General features: G+C 43.3%; 1 protein-coding gene and 1 pseudogene across 2 annotated transcripts; both read left to right on the forward strand.

Moving 5' to 3' along the window:
* Positions 1-656: 656 nt before the first annotated feature.
* On the forward strand, positions 657-11097 carry LOC146992117 (myosin heavy chain, fast skeletal muscle-like; annotated as a pseudogene). The gene is made up of 24 exons (XR_015036275.1): positions 657-689; positions 829-1050; positions 1131-1274; positions 1371-1527; positions 1615-1642; positions 1725-1839; positions 1928-2020; positions 2107-2170; positions 2252-2350; positions 2436-2539; positions 2659-2805; positions 4033-4151; positions 4546-4695; positions 4795-4965; positions 5025-5325; positions 5545-5609; positions 5708-5795; positions 5976-6093; positions 6183-6302; positions 6651-6791; positions 6885-7136; positions 7231-7473; positions 7558-7908; positions 11007-11097. The product of XR_015036275.1 is annotated as a myosin heavy chain, fast skeletal muscle-like (transcript).
* A 1727-nt stretch (positions 11098-12824) lies between these two features.
* LOC146992118 (myosin heavy chain, skeletal muscle-like) lies at positions 12825-15285 on the forward strand. The gene is made up of 10 exons (XM_085783947.1): positions 12825-12990; positions 13073-13197; positions 13286-13594; positions 13700-13896; positions 13997-14129; positions 14219-14389; positions 14488-14592; positions 14695-14790; positions 14885-15016; positions 15186-15285. The coding sequence occupies exons 1-10, from the start codon at positions 12921-12923 to the stop codon at positions 15204-15206; spliced, it is 1359 nt and encodes a 452-aa protein (XP_085640073.1). The 5' UTR covers positions 12825-12920; the 3' UTR covers positions 15207-15285.
* Positions 15286-21616: the final 6331 nt, after the last annotated feature.

Genomic DNA, 21616 nt, shown 5'->3' on the forward strand with positions numbered 1-21616 from the left:
GGGACACATTTAAAGCAGAAGTAGGCAAGTGATATATTTGTGTTAATATAAGTCTTAAATAGTTATATCTTCCGACAGCAATCACTTACATAGAGTGTTTGGACTGAAACACGGGTCTGTCAGTCACTCTGCTCTGCTCTGAGCCGAAGAGAAAACATTTATCGTATCCTACAGTTTTTATCCAATGAGGAGAGAGAACGGCATGCAGGGCTGTGTGTGCAGCCAAGGGACGCCGTGAATGTGGCGACGTAGGGACGAGGACTGTTATGGTGCGTTCAAGGAAACTCGTATTTTTCCGACCGTGAAGTGGTACCAGTTCGATCTGGTACGAGTTCACCGGTCGGAAGTTACGAGTGGCCGTTATAGTGACTTTCACCGGTAAAACAGGTCGGAAAAACACGAGTGGGTTGCCTGAAACGCTACAAAGTCGTAAGTTGTGACTTGAAGCTGTAATTTACGATTTCAAAAGCCTGCCTGGAACGCAGCATTAGCTGCTTTAAGGCCTAATTAATATGATAAGAAGAAAAATACTGAATTTGGTTTACCCGGTCTTTAATATGTCTATAAAATATCAATTGGTTAGATAGCCTACATTTTGGAACAAATCTTCTATTTAAACGTATCTCTGTGTCTGAAAATATCTACTATATTTTTAGGATTGTGGAACATTTTGACAGAGAGAGGGTCGGGTATGAATATATTTTGAATTTGATGCATTTCATATGAAACATTTGATAGAATGAAGTTATTTTTGGATGTTCAGCTTCATGACCTGATGTAACTTCAAAAAGGTGCACTAAATTACTCTAATTTCTTTTTACCTCACAGACATAAACTACCACCATGAGTACAGACGCAGAAATGGCCTTATATGGCAAAGCTGCCATTTACCTTCGTAAGCCAGAGAAGGAGAGAATTGAGGCTCAAAGCAAACCCTTTGATGCCAAGGCTGCCTGCTATGTGGCTGATGCCAAAGAGCTGTACCTGAAGGGAACAATCCTCAAGAAAGATGGTGGCAAAGTCACCGTCAAAGTCCTGGACACTCAGGAGGTTTGTATCATAAATTCAGAGTCATACAGTATATGAGTTAAATGTGATCAGCTCTCATTGTAACCAATTTCCTGTTGCAGGAGAAGACAGTTAAAGAAGATGACGTCTCTCAAATGAACCCTCCCAAGTTCGACAAAATTGAGGATATGGCCATGATGACCTATCTCAATGAAGCCTCTGTCCTGTATAACCTCAAAGAGCGTTATGCAGCATGGATGATCTACGTAAGACAATCTGCCAGATGATACACACAATACTGAAAATGATTATACTTGTAGGAAACATAGAGTTAACAGTTTTAACTCTATGATCACTTTCAGACCTACTCTGGTTTGTTCTGTGCCACCGTGAACCCCTACAAGTGGCTCCCAGTGTATGACTCTGAAGTTGTGAATGCCTACAGAGGCAAGAAGCGTATGGAGGCTCCACCCCACATCTTCTCTGTCTCTGACAACGCTTACCAGTTCATGTTAACTGGTACGTCCTTTTCAGTATAAAATTTGTTAGTATGAGGTTTATGTTGTAGAAATAGGTGCTTAATTCCTTTATTTTGTGACTTAATAGACAGGGAGAACCAGTCTGTCTTGATCACGTAAGTATTATTTTTGTTGATGTTTTTTCCAAGATAATCAAATAGCTTGATCAAACTTTTATAAGTCTTTGTTTATACCTAGTGGAGAATCTGGTGCTGGAAAGACTGTGAACACCAAGCGTGTCATCCAGTACTTTGCCACAATCTCAGTTGGTGGTGGCGAAAAGAAGAAGGACGCAACCCCAGGCAAAATCCAGGTATGTCACAATGAATGTATATTCAGTGTGTATAGTATCTCCACAAGAAAAAACATATCTTGATATGATTTTGTCACTTGAATAATAGGGGTCACTGGAGGATCAGATTATTGCAGCCAATCCACTGCTGGAGGCCTATGGTAATGCCAAAACTGTGAGGAATGACAACTCATCTCATTTTGTAAGTATGGGGAGATGTCTACAAGAAAAAATTCCTCTTCCACCTTGCCAATATCGAGAGATTTTAACAACTGCTGTCCCAAACAGGGTAAATTCATCAGAATCCATTTCGGCACAACTGGCAAACTGGCTAGTGCTGATATTGAGACATGTAAGTAACAATACTTAAAGTGAATACAAATGATTGGAGTTGAGAATTGTCCAGTTTGTGATTTAAGACCCACATTTGCAGATCTGCTGGAGAAGTCTAGAGTGTCATTCCAGCTCCCTGATGAGAGAGGCTACCACATCTTCTACCAGATGATGACCAACCACAAGCCTGAGCTGATTGGTAAGCAGATGCACAATGTTTAATGTACTTAGAGATTTGATTGAAAAACACTCTATTGAAACTTACCCCATTTTTTCACCTGCAGAAATGTCACTCATCACAACAAACCCCTACGACTTCCCCATGTGCAGCATGGGTCAGATCACTGTGGCCAGTATTGATGACAAAGTTGAGCTGGAAGCCACTGATGTCAGTGATCTTCATTGTTACAATCTTTACAATAATTTGCATGTTAATGATCAAAATTGTTTTCTTAATGTGTTTTGTGAAGTGATTACGTATTCTGATGACACTTTTTGTGAACACAGAATGCCATTGATATCCTGGGCTTCACTAATGAGGAGAAGATGGGAATCTATAAATTGACTGGTGCTGTGCTTCACCATGGTAACATGATGTTTAAGCAGAAGCAGAGAAGCAGCGTGAGGAGCAGGCTGAGCCCGATGGCACAGATGGTGAGTATTTATGATAATTCATGAAAAATTTGGATGTAACAACAGAGATTCTTGTCCGTCATTTGTTTCTATTACGTATTGGCAGTCAGTGTAACATAAAATCACTTAAAGGTCCCATATCATGCTGTTTTTCAACTATTTCACATGGTTCCAAGTTGTCCAACCATTTAGTATTCCTAGTGTATTGTCCCCAAATCAATCTGCAGCTCTACATCTCAGTAATCTAAAAGTGGCTCTCCAGAGCTCTCCTGAGAACGAGTCATTTCTGTGTCTGCACCTTGAAATGCAAATAAGATGTGTAAACCACGTCCACTCCACACCTGTCACGGGGAGGGGGTATGGTTTTCACTACAGGTACATGTGCCAGTGTTGACATTGGGACAGGGGTCGGGCATTGATTTCCGAAAAAAAAAAAAAAAAAATTCTGAGAATGGCATCTTGTCTGAAAAAATGTAGGCTAAATGTTCCTTCTTTCTTTTTTTTTTTTTTATACTGTGGCAGAAGGAGAAACATGGAGAGACTCCCACTACCATCAGAAAGTTCTGTGTGAAACTGTCAAATAAAAAAAAACAAGTGAAACTGAGGAGCGCAGCACAAACTGTGCACTGTTGTACGGACTGATAAGAAGCTACTGGAGAATATTGACGTGGTTTTGCGCTGGGAGAGGAGACTTCCTCGTTCAGATGTCTCTCATTCCGTGATGAGGACCGCTGCGCTGATGAGAAGCGGTATCATTCCAATATTCTCTGATCCGCGATTTCATTTTTAATGACAGGCGGCTGTTTTTCAGTCAATGATTCAAAAGGATCATCTGGCGGTCGCGGTACCGACTGCTCCTCCCGTAGGCCTACCGCTTTATGTCAAATGACGGACGGCGGACGGGGAGAGAGAGAGAGCGTGTGTGTGTGGATTGGGGGGGGGGTCGCTGTACCGGAAAAGTGTCAGCGGGCGGAGCTCACGTTTTTCCAGACTGGCCCAGGGGGAGTATAAGGAAGTACCGGGAGGTGGAGTCACCTGAGTTCAGCGCATCCTGACGTCAAGTCTGCCAGCACTTCCAATTCGCCCGTTTGGAGACACGATCTCAAAAAAGTGTAGAAATCAATGAAGGGAGTGAACAGACTTTTTTCACCTCCAGGCATCATAGAAAGGCCACGGGAACACATAGGACCACTACAAAACCTGTAGAAAGTGGATTTTGCATAATATGGGCCCTTTAACTGTTTTCAGTTGCTGACAAGATTGCTTACCTGTTGGGTCTGAACTCTGCTGACATGCTGAAGGCTCTTTGTTATCCCAGAGTGAAGGTCGGGAATGAGTTTGTCACCAAGGGACAGACTGTGCCGCAGGTAAATATGATAGATAGATAGATAGATAGATAGATAGATTGATAGATTGATAGATTGATAGATTGATTGATTGATTGATTGATTGATTGATTGATTGATTGATTGATTCTCTTTTCTTAATGCCCACCCCTCAACCGGGTAAAGTCATGTTTGAATCTGGTATCTGTTCATGTAGCCATGACTCCATGAAACACATTATACTGCATTCTCTGTGTTCCCTCCGTGTCTTGACAAGTGATTCCAGTTCATCTATTTTATTTACCAGGGACCTTACATTCCCCGTGATGATAATGGGGATGCAGGGTTTAAATCTCCTTTTTTTCAATCTCCGTTTAACATCCGTTCTGCAGCCTCTCAGTATTACCCCTGAAGTCATTTTTATGTTGTTATTTAGGTGAAGAACTCAGTGACTGCCCTGGCCAAGTCTATCTATGAGAGGATGTTCTTGTGGATGGTCATCCGTATCAACCAGATGCTGGACACCAAGCAGCAAAGGAATTATTTCATTGGTGTACTGGATATTGCCGGCTTTGAAATCTTTGATGTAAGCTTCATTCACTGCATTTCAGCCTACAGTACTTTTCATGACAGAATCCTTCTTCTTGCCTGTAAAGGATTAGGCTGACTATTTCTCCTCTAACAGTTCAACAGCATGGAGCAGCTGTGCATCAACTTCACCAATGAGAAACTGCAACAGTTCTTCAACCATCACATGTTTGTCCTGGAACAAGAGGAATACAAGAAGGAAGGTATTATCTGGGAGTTCATTGACTTCGGTATGGACTTGGCTGCCTGTATTGAGCTGATTGAGAAGGTACAGTTTAATTTCTGTGATTATCAGTTCATGGTATATCTCCTTCTGCTTTCTTCAAGCCTATGGGCATCTTCTCAATCCTTGAAGAGGAGTGCATGTTCCCCAAGGCCACTGACACATCCTTCAAGAATAAGCTGTATGACCAGCATCTTGGCAAAACCAAAGCCTTTGAGAAGCCAAAGCCAGCCAAGGGCAAGGCTGAGGCGCACTTCTCCCTGGTGCATTATGCTGGCACTGTAGACTACAATATCGGTGGCTGGCTGGACAAGAACAAGGACCCACTGAACGACTCTGTCGTGCAGCTGTACCAGAAGTCCCCTGTTAAAATTTTGGCTGCCCTGTATCCACCTGTTGTTGAAGGTATGATATAGAATTCATTTCAATATTCTTAAGTATATTTCAAGACTGTATACTATCAATGCTAAACTAAACATGTGCCCCTCAGTTGATGTGAGGGTCTAAGGGCAGAGGATGTTGTTACGATGCCATGTAAAGCCCTTTGAGACAAACTGTTTGTAAAAATGGGCTATAGAAATTGAATATTAAGTGTAACAAATCTTTTGCACTAATTATCAATAGAGGTCGGCAAGAAGGGAGGCAAGAAGAAGGGTGGCTCTATGCAGACTGTGTCTTCACAGTTCAGGGTAAGGTTAACATTATATACTGAAAAATAACATCACATTTAACTTTAAAAAAAATGCAAGTGGTAGATTTCATGACAATTACTATTTTCCATCTATAGGAGAACTTGGGCAAGCTGATGACTAACTTGAGGAGCACCCATCCTCACTTTGTGCGTTGTCTGATTCCCAATGAGTCCAAGACTCCAGGTACAAAAACACAATCTCATTTGTGTTTTTTATTGTATTTGTAAGGATCCCCATTAGCTGCGCTCTAGAGCACCGCTAGTCTTTCTGAGGTGTGTTTGTTTTGTTTAGGGATAATGTTGCAAGACTTCCAAATAATAACAATTTATTCACCATACTAATGGCCAAATCCCTCTTCCACAGGTCTGATGGAGAACTTCCTGGTCATCCACCAGCTCAGGTGTAACGGTGTGCTGGAGGGTATCAGAATCTGCAGGAAAGGTTTCCCTAGCAGAATCCTCTATGGTGACTTCAAGCAGAGGTATATAGTTTATTAAATATAGGTTAATAATTTAGTTTCATTTAAGACAAGGTAAAGAAAATTCTCACACTCACAATCTCTCATAACAGATACAAGGTACTGAATGCCAGTGTCATCCCTGAGGGCCAGTTCATTGACAACAAGAAGGCATCAGAGAAGCTGGATCAATTGATGTTAATCACGATGAGTACAGATTTGGACACACCAAGGTAGGCACCATGCATTATCTGTTATAATTCAGTATATTTACCAATGAAGATAGATGTTTACATTAGAAATACATCTAAATGAACTACCCACTTAATTTAAATTAGTTTTGTGCAACAGCGGACCATGTGCCAAAGGAGAAGTGACATAGATGCAGAGCAGCCGTCATGTTGCCATTTCATTTCATTTCTTTATTTATTGAATTGGGACAGTGCACATTCATCAACACTGACACATTAAGCATCAGTGTAAATGTGCCGGACTTAGCACAACTGCTAAATTTCAGCCGCAGTCCCACCTTAAACCATCTGGGGTGCCTTTAAGTTAACACGTATCGTTTGTTTATTCAGGTGTTCTTCAAGGCCGGTCTGCTGGGTACCCTTGAGGAGATGAGAGATGAAAAACTGGCAGCTCTGGTCACCATGACTCAGGCTCTCTGCCGTGGATACCTCATGAGAAGGGAGTTTGTGAAGATGATGGAAAGAAGGCATGTTGGAAAAAGCTATTCATGACACACAAATGACAAAGTCATAGTAGGAATAATGACGATTTCCCTATAACACAAACCTCTTCTCTGCAGGGAGAGCATTTTCACCATCCAGTACAACATCCGCTCCTTCATGAATGTCAAGCATTGGCCATGGATGAAGGTGTACTACAAGATCAAGCCTCTGCTGAAGAGTGCTGAAACTGAGAAGGAGTTGGCTAATATGAAGGAAAACTATGATAAGATGAAAACTGACCTGGCTGCTGCACTGGCCAAGAAGAAGGAACTGGAAGAGAAGATGGTGTCTCTTGTGCAGGAGAAGAATGATCTGCAGCTCCAAGTGGCATCCGTAAGTACATGTGAACAGATGGCTGTGATTTTTGATGTTTTCTGAAACAAGAGTTTGATGTGCTAACAGAGTGCATTCATGCAACATGATCTAGGAAGGAGAGAATCTGTCAGATGCTGAGGAGAGATGTGAGGGACTCATCAAGAGCAAGATTCAGATGGAGGCCAAACTCAAAGAGACAACTGAGAGACTGGAAGATGAAGAGGAAATCAATGCTGAGCTTACTGCTAAGAAGAGAAAGCTGGAGGATGAATGCTCTGAGCTGAAGAAGGATATTGATGACCTGGAGCTTACCTTGGCCAAGGTGGAAAAGGAGAAACATGCCACTGAGAACAAGGTTTGTCAACACCAATATCTCCATTAGATAAAGGAAAATCAGCACAATAGCTGTTTAATAACAAAATCTTTCTTGCAACCATAGGTGAAGAACCTGACAGAGGAGATGGCCTCTCAGGATGAGAGCATTGCTAAGCTGACCAAGGAGAAGAAAGCCCTCCAGGAGGCTCATCAGCAGACTCTTGATGACCTGCAGGCTGAGGAAGACAAAGTCAACACTCTGACACTCTGACTTGGCAAAACAAGACCTTTCATGAACATATTAATTATTTTTTCATATCAACGTGCAGCTTGAGGGTTCCCTGGAGCAAGAGAAGAAACTGCGTATGGACCTTGAGAGAGCTAAGAGAAAGCTTGAGGGTGACCTGAAACTGGCCCAGGAATCCATCATGGATCTTGAGAATGACAAGCAGCAGTCTGATGAGAAGATCAAAAAGTAAGAGATTGATTTTCTTCTCTACTTAAAGGTATTCAGAAAAGAAAATTGATTTTGAGCCCACTATGGGTCTTAAAATTAGTTTAATCACTCATCTATCAGATGATGTAGACCAAACTTTGTGCAAAATTCTATTTTCGAGGTGAAAGTGAGGTAGTCTTTTTCCGCATTGGATAATGCAGGGGCACGAATTATGCGTCACGTTACTCACGATTCATCAGCCAGTGATATTGGATCCGTCATCCGTCAATCAAACGTCTGAGAAAAGCGAGGAGACTCGTCCACCACCACCGAAACAAACTCTCCTCCATCCCTACTCCACTCTCCTCCTCCGGATCCCTGCGGTCTATCACTTAGGGCGTATTCACACCAGGAAAGTCCGATAGTTCACTTGCTTTGGTGCGGACTCAATTTTTTTTTTTTTATTTTACTTGGTGCGGTTTGTATTCACATTGCATTTTTTCAGAAGCGGATCAACTTTATAAACAAAAGCACGTGTGTCCCACAGTAGCTCAATCATTAGATAAAAATTATCAGCGGGATCATCCACAAAAAGTAGTGGAGGTCATGAATGCGTTTCTTGCTGCTTTTTCAATTTCGTAGTATTTCCAGTTGCACCTGTCCTGTGCTTATTCATCACTTGGAGGCTATGTGGCCTAGTGCAAGCAGTCCCCGTGAACGATGGTCAGACAACAAACACACAGACGTCTGCATGTGCGTCTGAAGGATGGTGCACTAAAAAAATGATAAAAAAGGACGGCACAGCAAAAAACAAACAAAACAAAAAACATAATCATTATCTCAGGATGCCGCATTGCTGATCGGCATAAGCCTAGTCACATTTATTTCTGTTAACGGTTAGGATTAATCGGATAACGACTTTCTGTTATCAGTTATTCCTTAAAGGCATATTCCGGCGTAAATTTAACCCATGGTCCAACGCACCGTAACACAGAATTAGACCCCCCCTCGAGAGATGTAGTCTGCTAACCGCTAGCTTCTCTAGTTGTAGCAAGTTTAGCAATGACTGCACCATAACAAACAGCGCAGTATATGCGTGTATACGGACCCACTAGCCACCGATCAAAAAGCCACTTATAGCCACAAATAATGCTCAGAACAGCACCAAACGTCATCAACAGTACAAACAGGGTCCCAGCCCATAATACGAGGCATCAGACATCTGTTAGCTTAGCCTGGTTTCTATTGAAAAGAAACAAAAACAACTCACCCACTCTGCTCCAGCTATACGCTACGCGGGGGGCGACCGCCATTCCGAAGGACCGCCATTCCGACGGTCTGCCAGTCCGAAAATTCCCGAAGGTCCGTCATTTCGAACTTCCCGAGGGGCCGCCGTTCCGAATGTGTTTTATTTTGAAAATTGACCGGATTCTCTCGTGGTTTGACTTCCTGCCCGGCTTGACACGACGCGCCGCGGGGACAGCGCCCGACCGGCCCCTCCCCCTCCAAAGTTTCACCCAGGTGCGAGTCTGATGCATTACATCCATGGTCTGATGCAGCCGCGGCACTCCTGCTGAAAATAAATGTCCTTGCTCTGTGCTTTGGTTAGGTTTAGGCAATGTAGAAAGGAGTTGGTTAAGTTTAGTAAAAAGGTTAGGTAGAGGCCAATAAAATCGCAGTTAATATGTATCTCCCCCGGGAGTCGAATCCCGATCCACCGCGTCAAAAGCAGATGCTCTGACCACTACGCTACCACCGCAATTAGGCTTGTTTATTCCGTGCCGTAAACCATTCAAGATTTTTTCAGGTTCGGAATGGCACCCTTTCTTTCAGGTTCGTAATGGCACCCTTTTCCCATAAATAATTAAGGGTCGGCATTCCGACAAATTAAAGTAAAAGTTCGGAGTGGCGGCCCTTCGGAATGGCACCCTGGAACCACGCTACGCAGCAACTTTCCGCGTCACACACACGTCCGAGGCCGACTGGTAGCACAAACATCTGGTTTCAGCGGCCACCGACAGGCAGTGACCACCAGACTGACCACTTGATTCCCCCAGGTCCAGCACATATCCTCCACCAGCTCTCTCCCTCTGTCACTTTTAGCCTCCATTTCCAGAACATAGTCTCCACCGCAGCTGCCCCTCTTTGACTTTACTCCTCCATTTCCTTCAGCTTGTCTTCAGTAAACTCGGTCTCAAACTGATAGTGGCGCCCATCGAAATGAAACCAGTCGTTGTTGTTCTCAAACTCCATAAACTCAGCCGTGTTGTCCCTGCTGTGATGTCTCCTTCACTAAATTATAGACAGTCTCTTCCTGCAACAAACGGCGTCCTGATCGCGCGCGTGACGTCTCTTCTAATCTCGCGCTTGTTTACGTAATTCTCTCCGTTCATTTCCCTGTGAACACTCGGTGCGTTGGACCATGGGTTAAACTTACGCCGGAATATCCCTTTAATGGCAACGGGTGCGTCCTCTCCATCATCTGATAAATGTTTTCCACTGACCAAATATCAAGGAGGCAGCGTGTCTATTTGATGACCCACGGCTCATTGTTGATAATTTCCACATTTTCTGACAACAACGGAAGCCTGTTGAATCCAAAAAGGCACTTGGATTTTGCATTTGGTTCGGGAAAGGTTCGTTTTGCATTCACACCGTACGCGAATCGCACCAGGGTTTGTTTCGGACTCTGGTGCGGACCAAACAAGTGAACCGAGTGCCAGCTGCAGAGTCGAGTAGTTTGTATTCACACCTCCCCAAAAAGTCCGCACCAGAGGTAAAGTCCGTTTCAAGCGGACCAAACGAGACTGGTGTGAATACGGCCTTAGCCTCGCTAGCTAAGTTAGCAAGCTATAACGTAGCAAGCCTACTAGCTAAAAGTTAGTTACATTAGCTAAACACACTCCCACACACACACATACACACACGGAGCTCGGTCCTGCCCCAAACATTAAATATCCCGCCCACTCGATAACAACCAATCAAATTTGTTTTCCTTACTTGGGTAAACTCGTGGAAGGAGGCGCGACAAACAGGACAAACGGCCATTTCTGAAAACCTTTAAAAAGTACTTTTACATTTGTGACACACTCAGTGGGTTGCGTACTCAAACACTGCATTTTTAAAAATTCACACAGGAAGGACTTTGAAACCAGCCAGCTCCTCAGCAAGATCGAGGATGAGCAGTCAATGGGTGCTCAGCTCCAGAAGAAGATCAAGGAGCTTCAGGTAATGACACTGATAGAATGTATTGGTGCATACCTTTGGTATGTTTTATTCTAATGTTCACTGTTGACTGAAACACAACATGTTTACATTAAACAGGCCCGTATTGAGGAACTGGAGGAAGAGATTGAGGCTGAGCGTGCTGCTCGTGCCAAGGTTGAGAAGCAGAGGGCTGACCTTTCCAGGGAACTTGAGGAGATCAGCGAGAGGCTGGAGGAGGCCGGTGGTGCCACTGCTGCTCAGATTGAGATGAACAAGAAGCGTGAGGCTGAGTTCCAGAAGCTGCGTCGTGACCTGGAGGAGTCCACTCTGCAGCATGAAGCTACTGCTGCTGGTCTTCGTAAGAAGCAGGCTGACAGTGTTGCTGAGCTGGGAGAGCAGATCGACAACCTCCAGCGTGTCAAGCAGAAGCTTGAGAAGGAAAAGAGTGAATACAAGATGGAGATTGATGATCTCTCCAGCAACATGGAGGCTGTGGCCAAATCAAAGGTAAATGAGATATTAAATTGCAATCTGATAATTTGATTATTATAATAACCGAGGGATTCCTAAATAAAACAATTCATTTCCATTTTTCTCGACTCAAGGGAAATCTTGAAAAGATGTGCCGTACTCTTGAGGACCAATTTAGCGAACTGAAGACCAAGAATGATGAACATGTTCGCCAAATCAATGACATAAGTGGACAGAGAGAAAACGGTTTGTTTAACACACTGTTTACCTACAGTAATCTTCAGTGTACAACAAAGACACACTATGTTTGATGATCATTTTTAAACTAGGTGAGTTTGGCCGTCAAATTGAGGAGAAAGAGGCTCTTGTCTCCCAGCTGACCAGAGGCAAACAGGCCTTCACTCAGCAGATTGAGGAGCTGAAGAGGCAGGTTGAAGAGGAGGTTAAGGTAAAAAAAATTTAACATCTGCCCTGGTTTTATTTAATGTCATTTAGACATTTGGTGCATTCAAGCATACATTTCTTCCACTAGGCCAAGAATGCACTTGGTCATGGAGTGCAATCAGCTCGCCATGACTGTGATCTGCTGAGGGAACAGTTTGAGGAGGAGCAGGAGGCCAAGGCTGAGCTGCAGCGGAATGTCCAAGGCCAACAGTGAGGTGGCTCAGTGGAGAACTAAGTATGAAACTGATGCTATCCAGCGCACTGAGGAGCTTGAGGAGGCCAAGTGAGTACCACTCAGACAATGAAATGAAAGACATTGGTGTCAATAATCATATAAATCAAAGCACTTTCTTTGCATTTTCTAAGTAAAACTTGACACTACAGTAATGGTAACTGGTCTTAACATAGGGGCTGTTTAATCGAAGAACAATAACATCTAACAATATATCTAACAGAAATATCTGTAAATAGCTCTAGTAAATTTAAGATTTTTAAGGACTGACAATAAAATGTAACTTTTTTTTTTTCAAAAGGAAAAATCTGGCTCAGCGCCTTCAGGACGCTGAGGAGCAGATTGAGGCTGTGAATTCCAAGTGTGCCTCTCTGGAGTAAACCAAACAGAGGCTCCAGAGTGAGGTTGAGGACCTCATGATTGATGTTGAGAGGGCTAATGGACTAGCTGCTAACCTAGACAAGAAGCAGAGGAACTTTGACAAGGTAATAATGTCAATCTTGTGTGGTCAGGTCAAATTGTTTACAATAAAAATATGTTTTTTGTGTTTGTTTTCATATTAGTACATAACTAATGAAACCATATTAATTGTGTCACTCAGGTGTTGGCAGAGTGGAAGCAAAAGTATGAGGAGGGTCAGGCCGAGCTTGAAGGAGCTCAGAAGGAGGCTTGTTCTCTAAGCACTGAACTGTTCAAGATGAAGAACTCATATGAGGAAGCTCTGGATCACCTGGAGACCATGAAGCGTGAAAACAAGAATCTGCAGCGTAAGTTCCTGCCTCATTGCATTGGAAACTAGGTTTAAATTTTGAGGCTTACTGATTACTAACCACACGTGTCTCTCTGCAGAGGAGATCTCAGATCTGACTGAACAGATGGGTGAGACTGGCAAGAGCATCCATGAGCTGGAAAAGTCCAAGAAGCAGGTGGAGACAGAGAAGACTGAGATCCAGACAGCTCTTGAGGAGGCTGAGGTACATTTTTTATCTGAGGAGATAAAAATCAGCATACTGTGAAAGATCTCAAGGCAAGGATGAACATTTTATTTGTTGATGTCAATAGGGAACTCTGGAACACGAAGAGTCTAAGATCCTGCGTGTCCAGCTGGAGCTCAACCAGATCAAGGGTGAGGTGGACAGGAAGCTGGCAGAAAAAGATGAAGAGATGGAGCAGATCAAGAGGAACAGCCAGAGGGTGATTGACTCCATGCAGGGTACTCTGGATTCTGAAGTCAGGAGCAGGAATGACGCCCTGAGAATCAAGAAGAAGATGGAGGGAGATCTGAATGAGATGGAGATTCAGCTGAGCCATGCCAATCGCCAGGCTTCTGAGTCCCAGAAGCAGCTGAGGAATGTGCAAGGACAGTTCAAGGTATTGTTGTCATGGTGCTGCTGCACAAACTACAGTACAGTGAGTGGATCCACAAAAGGTGTCAATGGTGTTAAATCTAAATATTTTAATATACTTTTTAACTAGGATGCCCAACTGCACCTTGATGATGCTGTCAGAGCCCAGGAAGACCTCAAGGAACAGGCTGCTATGGTGGACCGCAGAAATGGTCTTATGGTGGCTGAAATTGAGGAACTTAGAGCTGCTCTGGAACAGACAGAGAGAGGACGCAAGGTTGCTGAACAAGAGCTGGTGGATGCCAGTGAGCGTGTTGGACTTCTGCACTCTCAGGTGATAATCATTTCAACAATTTAAAAAACAAATAAGGTTTAATGATGCAAAAATGAGGCATGTTATCACATTAAGTGACATTTCTCTTTAAACCTCTCAGAACACTAGCCTTCTGAACACCAAGAAGAAGCTTGAATCTGACCTGGTTCAGGTCCAGAGTGAAGTTGATGACAGCATTCAGGAAGCAAGAAATGCAGAGGACAAGGCAAAGAAGGCCATCACCGATGTAGGTTTAAATTTCATTTGGTCATAGTACTACTCCAGTTAAAATGTGTTTTTTTATGAGACTTCTAACCCCAATTTTATATTCTCTAGGCTGCCATGATGGCTGAGGAGCTGAAGAAGGAGCAGGATACTAGCGCTCACCTGGAGAGGATGAAGAAGAACCTGGAGGTTGCTGTTAAGGACCTGCAGCACCGTCTGGATGAGGCTGAGAACCTGGCCATGAAGGGTGGCAAGAAGCAGCTCCAGAAACTCGAGTCTAGGGTACAACAGTCATGCTAATATTTTGCAAGTTGAGCAGAAGTAAAAAAGATACACAAAAGACATTTTAAATATTGCATACATTTTCCTGTTTTCTGAAGGTGCGTGAGCTGGAGACAGAGGTTGAGGCTGAGCAGAGACGTGGAGCAGACGCTGTTAAGGGTGTCCGCAAGTATGAGAGGAGAGTGAAGGAGCTCACCTATCAGGTAAAGCTGTGATCACATTTAACATGTACAGTATAAATCCATCCAATATCAGTTTCCTTCTCATTATAACATGTACAATGTAATGAATATTTCATATTACAGACCGAGGAGGACAAGAAACACGTTGCCAGGCTGCAGGATCTGGTCGACAAGCTGCAGCTCAAGGTTAAGTCCTACAAGAGGCATGCTGAGGAAGCGGTAAGGGCAAAACATGTATTTGAAAAATTCAATGCACAGTATATATGCTGGCCTTTTTGAAAATGTAAACACCTTACAATATATTCTATTCCAGGAGGAGCAGGCCAATGTTCATCTGTCCAAGTGCAGGAAGTTCCAGCATGAGCTGGAGGAGGCTGAGGAGCGTGCTGACATTGCTGAGTCCCAGGTCAACAAGCTCAGAGCCAAGACCCGTGACTCTGGCAAGGTAATGGAATATAAAATATCTATCAAAGCCCATGCTTCAGTCTATCATATCAAATTTATGACACCCTTTTTGAAAACAAATGCCATGAATAATGTACTCAGAGTGTGATATTAATGTATGAAAATATGTACTGCAAACTATTCATCCATTGTCTTTTTTTACTTTACAGGGAAAAGAAGCAGCTGAGTAAAGCACCCTAGCTGATTGGCTGTTTCTATTCATATAATATGAAGTGAACTAGTCCAAATAAAACTGATTATCATGTTAAATTGCTGTCTGTGTTGATTTGAAGTCATTCTTTTATGAGAAAGGGTAATTATCAGATTTGGGTCACAGGTAGATATAATTCATCAGTTGACAGTCACTGGAATATCTGACTTATATCTGTAAAAAAAAACACCAAAAAAACAGTTTGTTTTCACATTTTAATTGTAAGAATTACGATTTCTACCATTGAAAAACACCATTTACATTTACATTTTATATAAGATAAGGTTTGTGCCCCTGTACAGAGCTTTTAACTGGATACGCAAAAGTCTCTGGTTTCTGCTGATGTGTCTCTGTTACCTACAACAGCAAATGAGCCCATCAGTGTGAAGATAAGCTATTTCTAAGTAGTCTAATTCTATACCTCTGGAAGGCATGGTCGGGTTGGACCACTGACGAAACGATATGAATAGATACATTACGCTGCAAAAAAAAAAAAAAGAAGTCCCGTCTTCTTTCTGACGTTTCCAAAACAAATCTACACGCGCCGGCCAGACAAACGTCTTCATGACAGTGGGAAATGTAGTCTTCATTCTGGCAAAACACCACCGCTTTCGTCCACAGGGGCCGCCAAGATCAACACTAAATGAAAAGTCTGTACAGGGGCTTGAAAATCTACTGTGTAAATTATAAAATACATATTCACAGTGTAAAACTGTCACTGAATTACTGCATAAATACAGGTTTTATCAACAGTAAAAGACTGGCAGCTGCAGTTACCAGAACTTGACCATAAAAATGACAGGCAGACATTTTACACTGTAACAGTAAAAGACCACTAGTACCGATTTTAATTCTTGTGTTTGAGTCCATTATGTTATGTAAATCTGTACATTTTAACCCCTAAAACAGAAACAAACAAAGCCTGCCTGTGGAGCAAATGCAGAATTTCTTTTTGTTATGAGACAAGCCCACCCGGCACTTAGCCCCACCTCCTGAACGGCACGCTATGTAAAGAGGATGTTTATATTCGATACACTGCACCACTGGCCCCATCTAGGGGCCGAACAAAGTATTGGAATTTGCGATAGTTCTACTTAAATGTCACATGAAATAACGTTTTTTGCCATGAAATATGAAACAGCTTAAAAGGGTTCCCAACCTTTTCCAACTCAGTTTAGTCCGACCTTGCTAAGATGTTACCTGCTGCATTATCTGGTTTGACCGATGAGTCTACTGTGAACGTAGTGGTCACACCTGTAAACATATTGAACAGTGCACTGCAGCCACCTGTGGCTCCTCATCATGGACGTCCTATCACAGGCCTGGCTGATGAATGAACTAATAAAAACGCTCTTGGACGAGCTGTGAATGCACCGCAGACGAATTGATAGCATGCAGTCCAAAAGTTGGCTCCGAGCATATGGCTGTATAAAAGGAGAGAGCCGTACATGCCGGTTAATGGTGGCGGTCCTCAGGTGCTCCTCTCACACACTGCGTGGCCTCGCTGTCGAGTTTTACACAGTCAGTTTTCTTGGATAAAATATGTTAATTCGTATCCACCTCTTCATTGTATTTCCTCATAATCCAAAAAAGAATAATAAATAGGTTTCTACCTCCAGTTACAGTCCGTGTGGTATCTGTCCTCACTGTTTTAAAAAGTAAATTATACGGTAAACAGAATTTGAAACTGATGAAAACTCCATAGCCATCCTGCTACCGAGGAAAGCCTCTCTGTTTCCCCTCGATTTCTGGTTGCCACGGGAGACAAAAATGTTTAGTTTGGGGCGATATCTTCTGGAGGAATAATTTTTAAAAAAGGAATAAAATATGACGATGCTAATTGGCTAAATTGCCTGTTGCTCCGTGTATTTTTGATTTTTGGCTGGGTTTTTTAACTTCTCCGCTGCAACTCTTGAAAACAGACTAAGTGCAAAATTGTACATTATACCACTTGTAATGGCTGCATTACAAGTGGCGACATCCAATGACTACAACTGCGAGACCATCGATCCATAGCAGCTCCAACAGGACCAGCAGCAAGATCCTGTCCTCTCCAAGGTTCATGCCTGGGTGGGGTCCAGCCAAAGACCAGCGTGGGCAGCAGTATCAGCGCTAGACCTGGAGACCAAGGCGCTGTATTCCCAGTGGGCCTGGATTGTAGCCCAGGAGGGCCTCCTATACCATTGCTGGAAATCTAGATCAAAGTGAGGTTCTGCAGCTTTTGGTTCCTCGCAGCCTGCAGAACCATGTACTCAAACTAGTCCATGGTTCGGTCGGGGCAGGACATTTCGGTGTAGCCAAGACCCTACAACGGTTGAGGGGACGGTTCTATTGGCCAGGCTGCCGTTGTGATGTGGAGCTGTTTGTCCACCGCTGCGATTCCTGCACTGCCAAGTAGGGCCCCACGAGGCAGTCACATGCCCCCTTTGGCCATGGACTACTTCACTAAATGGCCGGAGGCATACGCAGTTCCTGACCAGAGTGCCACCACCACCGCAGAGAAGTTGGTCAACGAGATGTTCTGTCGGTTTGGGGTTCCTGAGGAGCTCCACATTGACCAGGGGCGAAACTTTGAGGCCAGGGTCTTTCAGCAGGTGTGCCGTCGTCTGGGGGTGAAGAGGACCCGGACCACCCCCCTGCATCCTCAGAGTGATGGCCTGGTAGAGCAGTTCAACAGGACCCTGGCTACACAGCTTGCTATTCTGACTGACTGCCACCAGCGAGACTGGGACCGTCATGTGCCCCCTGGTCCTGTGCAGTGCAGGAGTCAACCAAATGCACCCCTGCAGCACTGATGTTTGGTCATGAGCTGCGAACCCCAGTGGACCTGGTGTTTGGGCCCCCCCCAGAGCAGGAAGTCTGAGGAGAACCAGGACTGGACTATTACTACCACCTCCATGAGAGGCTGAGAGAGGTACATGAACTCGCCAGATGGTCTTTGGCAGAGGCTGGGGCGTAGCAGAAACGGGCTTATGATCTCCGTGCCAAAGGGGAGAACTGCCCAGTGAGAATAAAAGGACGTTGTCCTAAGCTCGATAGCCACTGGGTGGGGCCCTGCACCGTCCTGGAGAAACTGTCCGATGTTGTTTACTGGGTAGGAGGAACCGGGTGGTGGTTCTTCACAGAGACCATCTGGCACCCTACCAACCATTGGCCTCCTCCACAGAGCATGCTGAGGGGGAACAGCCAGCCTTACCACCCAGTCCCCCACAGGCTACTGAGGGTAGCCCACGACATACAACACGGAGGCAACGCTGGCTTCCTCGGCACCTTCAGGACTTTGTTGTTGATACATGGATTGCTGAGGACAGCCAGGGGCGTTTCTAGACACTCTGGAGGCCCCAGGCAAGAGGTAACTTGGAGGGCCCCCACTCCCAACAGGGACCACAAACATTAACTGTAAATGAATCCAAAAATCCCAAACCATTGATGATTAAATTCTGCATACTATGCCAACCCAGTCTCATATAAAACTTACCTTGGCTATGTTGGTCAAAAGTGCAAAAACATAGAGGGTTTACAATAACGGCTCTTAAATTTTACATTTACATTTTAATTTTAATTTACATTTTTTCTGAATATTTTTTTATTATTGTTTTGCATCCACGTCACGTGACTTTCAAGTTTATGGCCGTGAGAACAAAAAACATAGCAAATATTTCTATCATTTTTAGTGGAAAAATCAATATTTTGAGGTAGTTTCTGCATAAAAATGCCCTGATTGCATTTCTAGCGAGAAATATATTTTACTTTCATAATATTTTCATAATATTTGCTTGTTGTTGCTTGTTGTCGCTAAAGTGGTTACATTTTTATGATACTGTGTTGATTAGGCACAACATTCGATGTACACAGCCAGTGGCAACATCAGGTTGTCACTGATATGAACCAATGCCAGCCATCCCTGGGGGCCCCCTTCCAGCATAGGGCCCTAGGCAATTGCCTGCGCTGCCTGCCCTGTTGCAACGCCTCTGAGGACAGCTAATCCAGCTGGGCAGTGTAGCGCCCCTTGTGGGCTGTGGCGCAATGACTTGTGGGTGTTTGATTGATGTTGTAAATGCAGTTTGTGAATGTGTTTGTAAATAAGACAATATGTGAAATAGTTGCGATAGTGTGTTAATTAATTTCCTCTATTCTGTGGTTACATTGTGTTGACCCTTTCACCGGGAGTGAAAGGGTCTGTTCAGCTGTTTGTGTGGTGAAAAATAAACCATTGTTCTAGTGACTCAAGATCATCTCCTTGTCACAATACATATGCACATGATGGATAGTGAATTCAAATGTGGGCACTAAATTATAATTCTCTGGCTCCCTACCACAATGTGAATACTACGTTAACAAAAGAAAACCTTACAAGTAATAAATAAATAAACATATAAACAAATATATAAACAAATATAACATAAGATATAACACTAAATAAACACTTAGAAAATCAGGGAGCGTAGTATCAGCAGATTCAACCACCATTTGACGTTTTGTAAAATGTCAAAAGATGACAAAGATATGGAAAGAAATGCAATGCCTGCCCCTCCCACCCCCTTTTACGCTCTATAACACTGCATTATGTAATAACGTAATACATTTTCACGTCATTATGTAATAACGCAGCATTTTGTAATAATCTGCCACCTTTTGTAATGAAAATCTTGAATGCAATATGTAAAAACCCTTGCCGCATTTTGTAATAAGTAGGGCTGTCAGAGTTAACGCGTTAATCGCGATGAGATTAATTAAAAAAATTAACTTGATTAAATTTTTTAATCGCGGTTAATCGCGGCCCATTTTGTCCTCTGTCTGCTGGACTGGAGGACTGGAGTGTGGGACCTCCAGTCCAGTAGGTGGCGGTAAGCCACCTTCAAGTTGGTTGCTACACAAATATACACAGTCTAACATATATCCACAGCTCCATCCATTCATTCTTTGTTGTCAACAAATGCACATGGCCAGGCAGAGGCGTAGCAAAGTAAAGGGCAATTTCCACTGGATGCAATTCGTTTCAATTCTGTGTGAGTTTCATGCATCATGTGTTATGATTAGGTACTAGGCCTGCTAGGCCTCTGGTCTAAAAGTTGTTTGTCTAGAGATTATAACACTTTGGAGTGTTGAAAGTCCAAAGCGCCATACATAATATTTTTAATAGAGATTAATCGCGAGTTAACTATGGAAAAAATGCGATTAATCGCGATTAGAGAAATTTATCGTTTGACAGCCCTAGTAATAAGTTGTTACATTTTGCATCAGTTATTACAAATTGTAGGTGTCGCACTTCTTCATGAAGAAAATGTAATAATTTGGTGCATTATGTTTAGATCATCCAATGTTTAACTGTTTTTATACAAAGTGCAGCTAAACACCAGGCTGAAGAGAGAGGAACAGCAGAGCTCCTCTGTGGAGCTGCAGGTGAACCAGCTGGAGAGCACAGCAACTTACAATTTGTTTTTGTTTTTTTTTGCACAGCGCTGTTATTACATGTGATGCACATCTACTGTATGTCTGTGTAGGCTACATTTGTTGTCTGATCTTCCTCCACAGGGACTGCACAGCACATAGGCTACTGTCAGTCCCCCAGTATAACTTTTTGCTGGGAAATATGACTGAAGGCACATGGAGGTCTGCATGTGTTGACACGCCCCCATGAGTTGACGACATAACTAGCTAATAAAAAAAATAAAAAAATAACTGTTAATTGGTCAAAGTTCTTGTTATCAGTTAACCTACTGCATCCCTACTCCCAATTGATTTGTGTAGTATGATTGTCCTCTTTTTCCTGCCTGTGGAATTGTGTGTGAACCGGTATATGTGAGTGTGGAGCGCAAGGAGCATTGTTGGTTGACATTATGTTGGATGCCCTGCTCTCCTTTAGGCTAGTGACAAACTGTCAAAAAGGGCTTTAGTTTTTGAGATACCCCTACCGGAGGTAGAACAAAACCTAACAATGTTTTTCCTCATCTCCAAGGTCTCCCATATATGAAATGGATTCTTAGGTTAAAATATTTTACTGCAAACATTGTTAAATTGATACATATTGTCATACACCCCAAATTTAAAAAAGAACAAAAATACAGCCTGGCCGTATGGGAGTTAAGACATATAAACTCATGTAGATTAATAACACAAGCTCTGACAGCTTTGAAACTTGACATAATTGTGGCCAGGAAGTTTCTTTACTTATTAGAAAAAACTGGATGTGAATATCTTGATGTGTGTAACATATAGAGACCTATAAACACTTGCCTTAAATAAGCCATCCATCCATCCATCCATTGTCCGCCGGTCGCGGGGGCAGCAGTCGGAGCAGGGATCCCCAGACTTCCCTCTCCCCGGACACTTCCTCCAGCTCTTCCGGGGGGACCCCAAGGCGTTCCCAGGCCAGCTGAGTGACGTAGT

Source organism: Trachurus japonicus, chromosome 1 (genome assembly GCF_045865225.1).
Source record: "Trachurus japonicus isolate A0001 chromosome 1, Traja_1.0".
Classification (NCBI taxonomy): domain Eukaryota; kingdom Metazoa; phylum Chordata; class Actinopteri; order Carangiformes; family Carangidae; genus Trachurus; species Trachurus japonicus.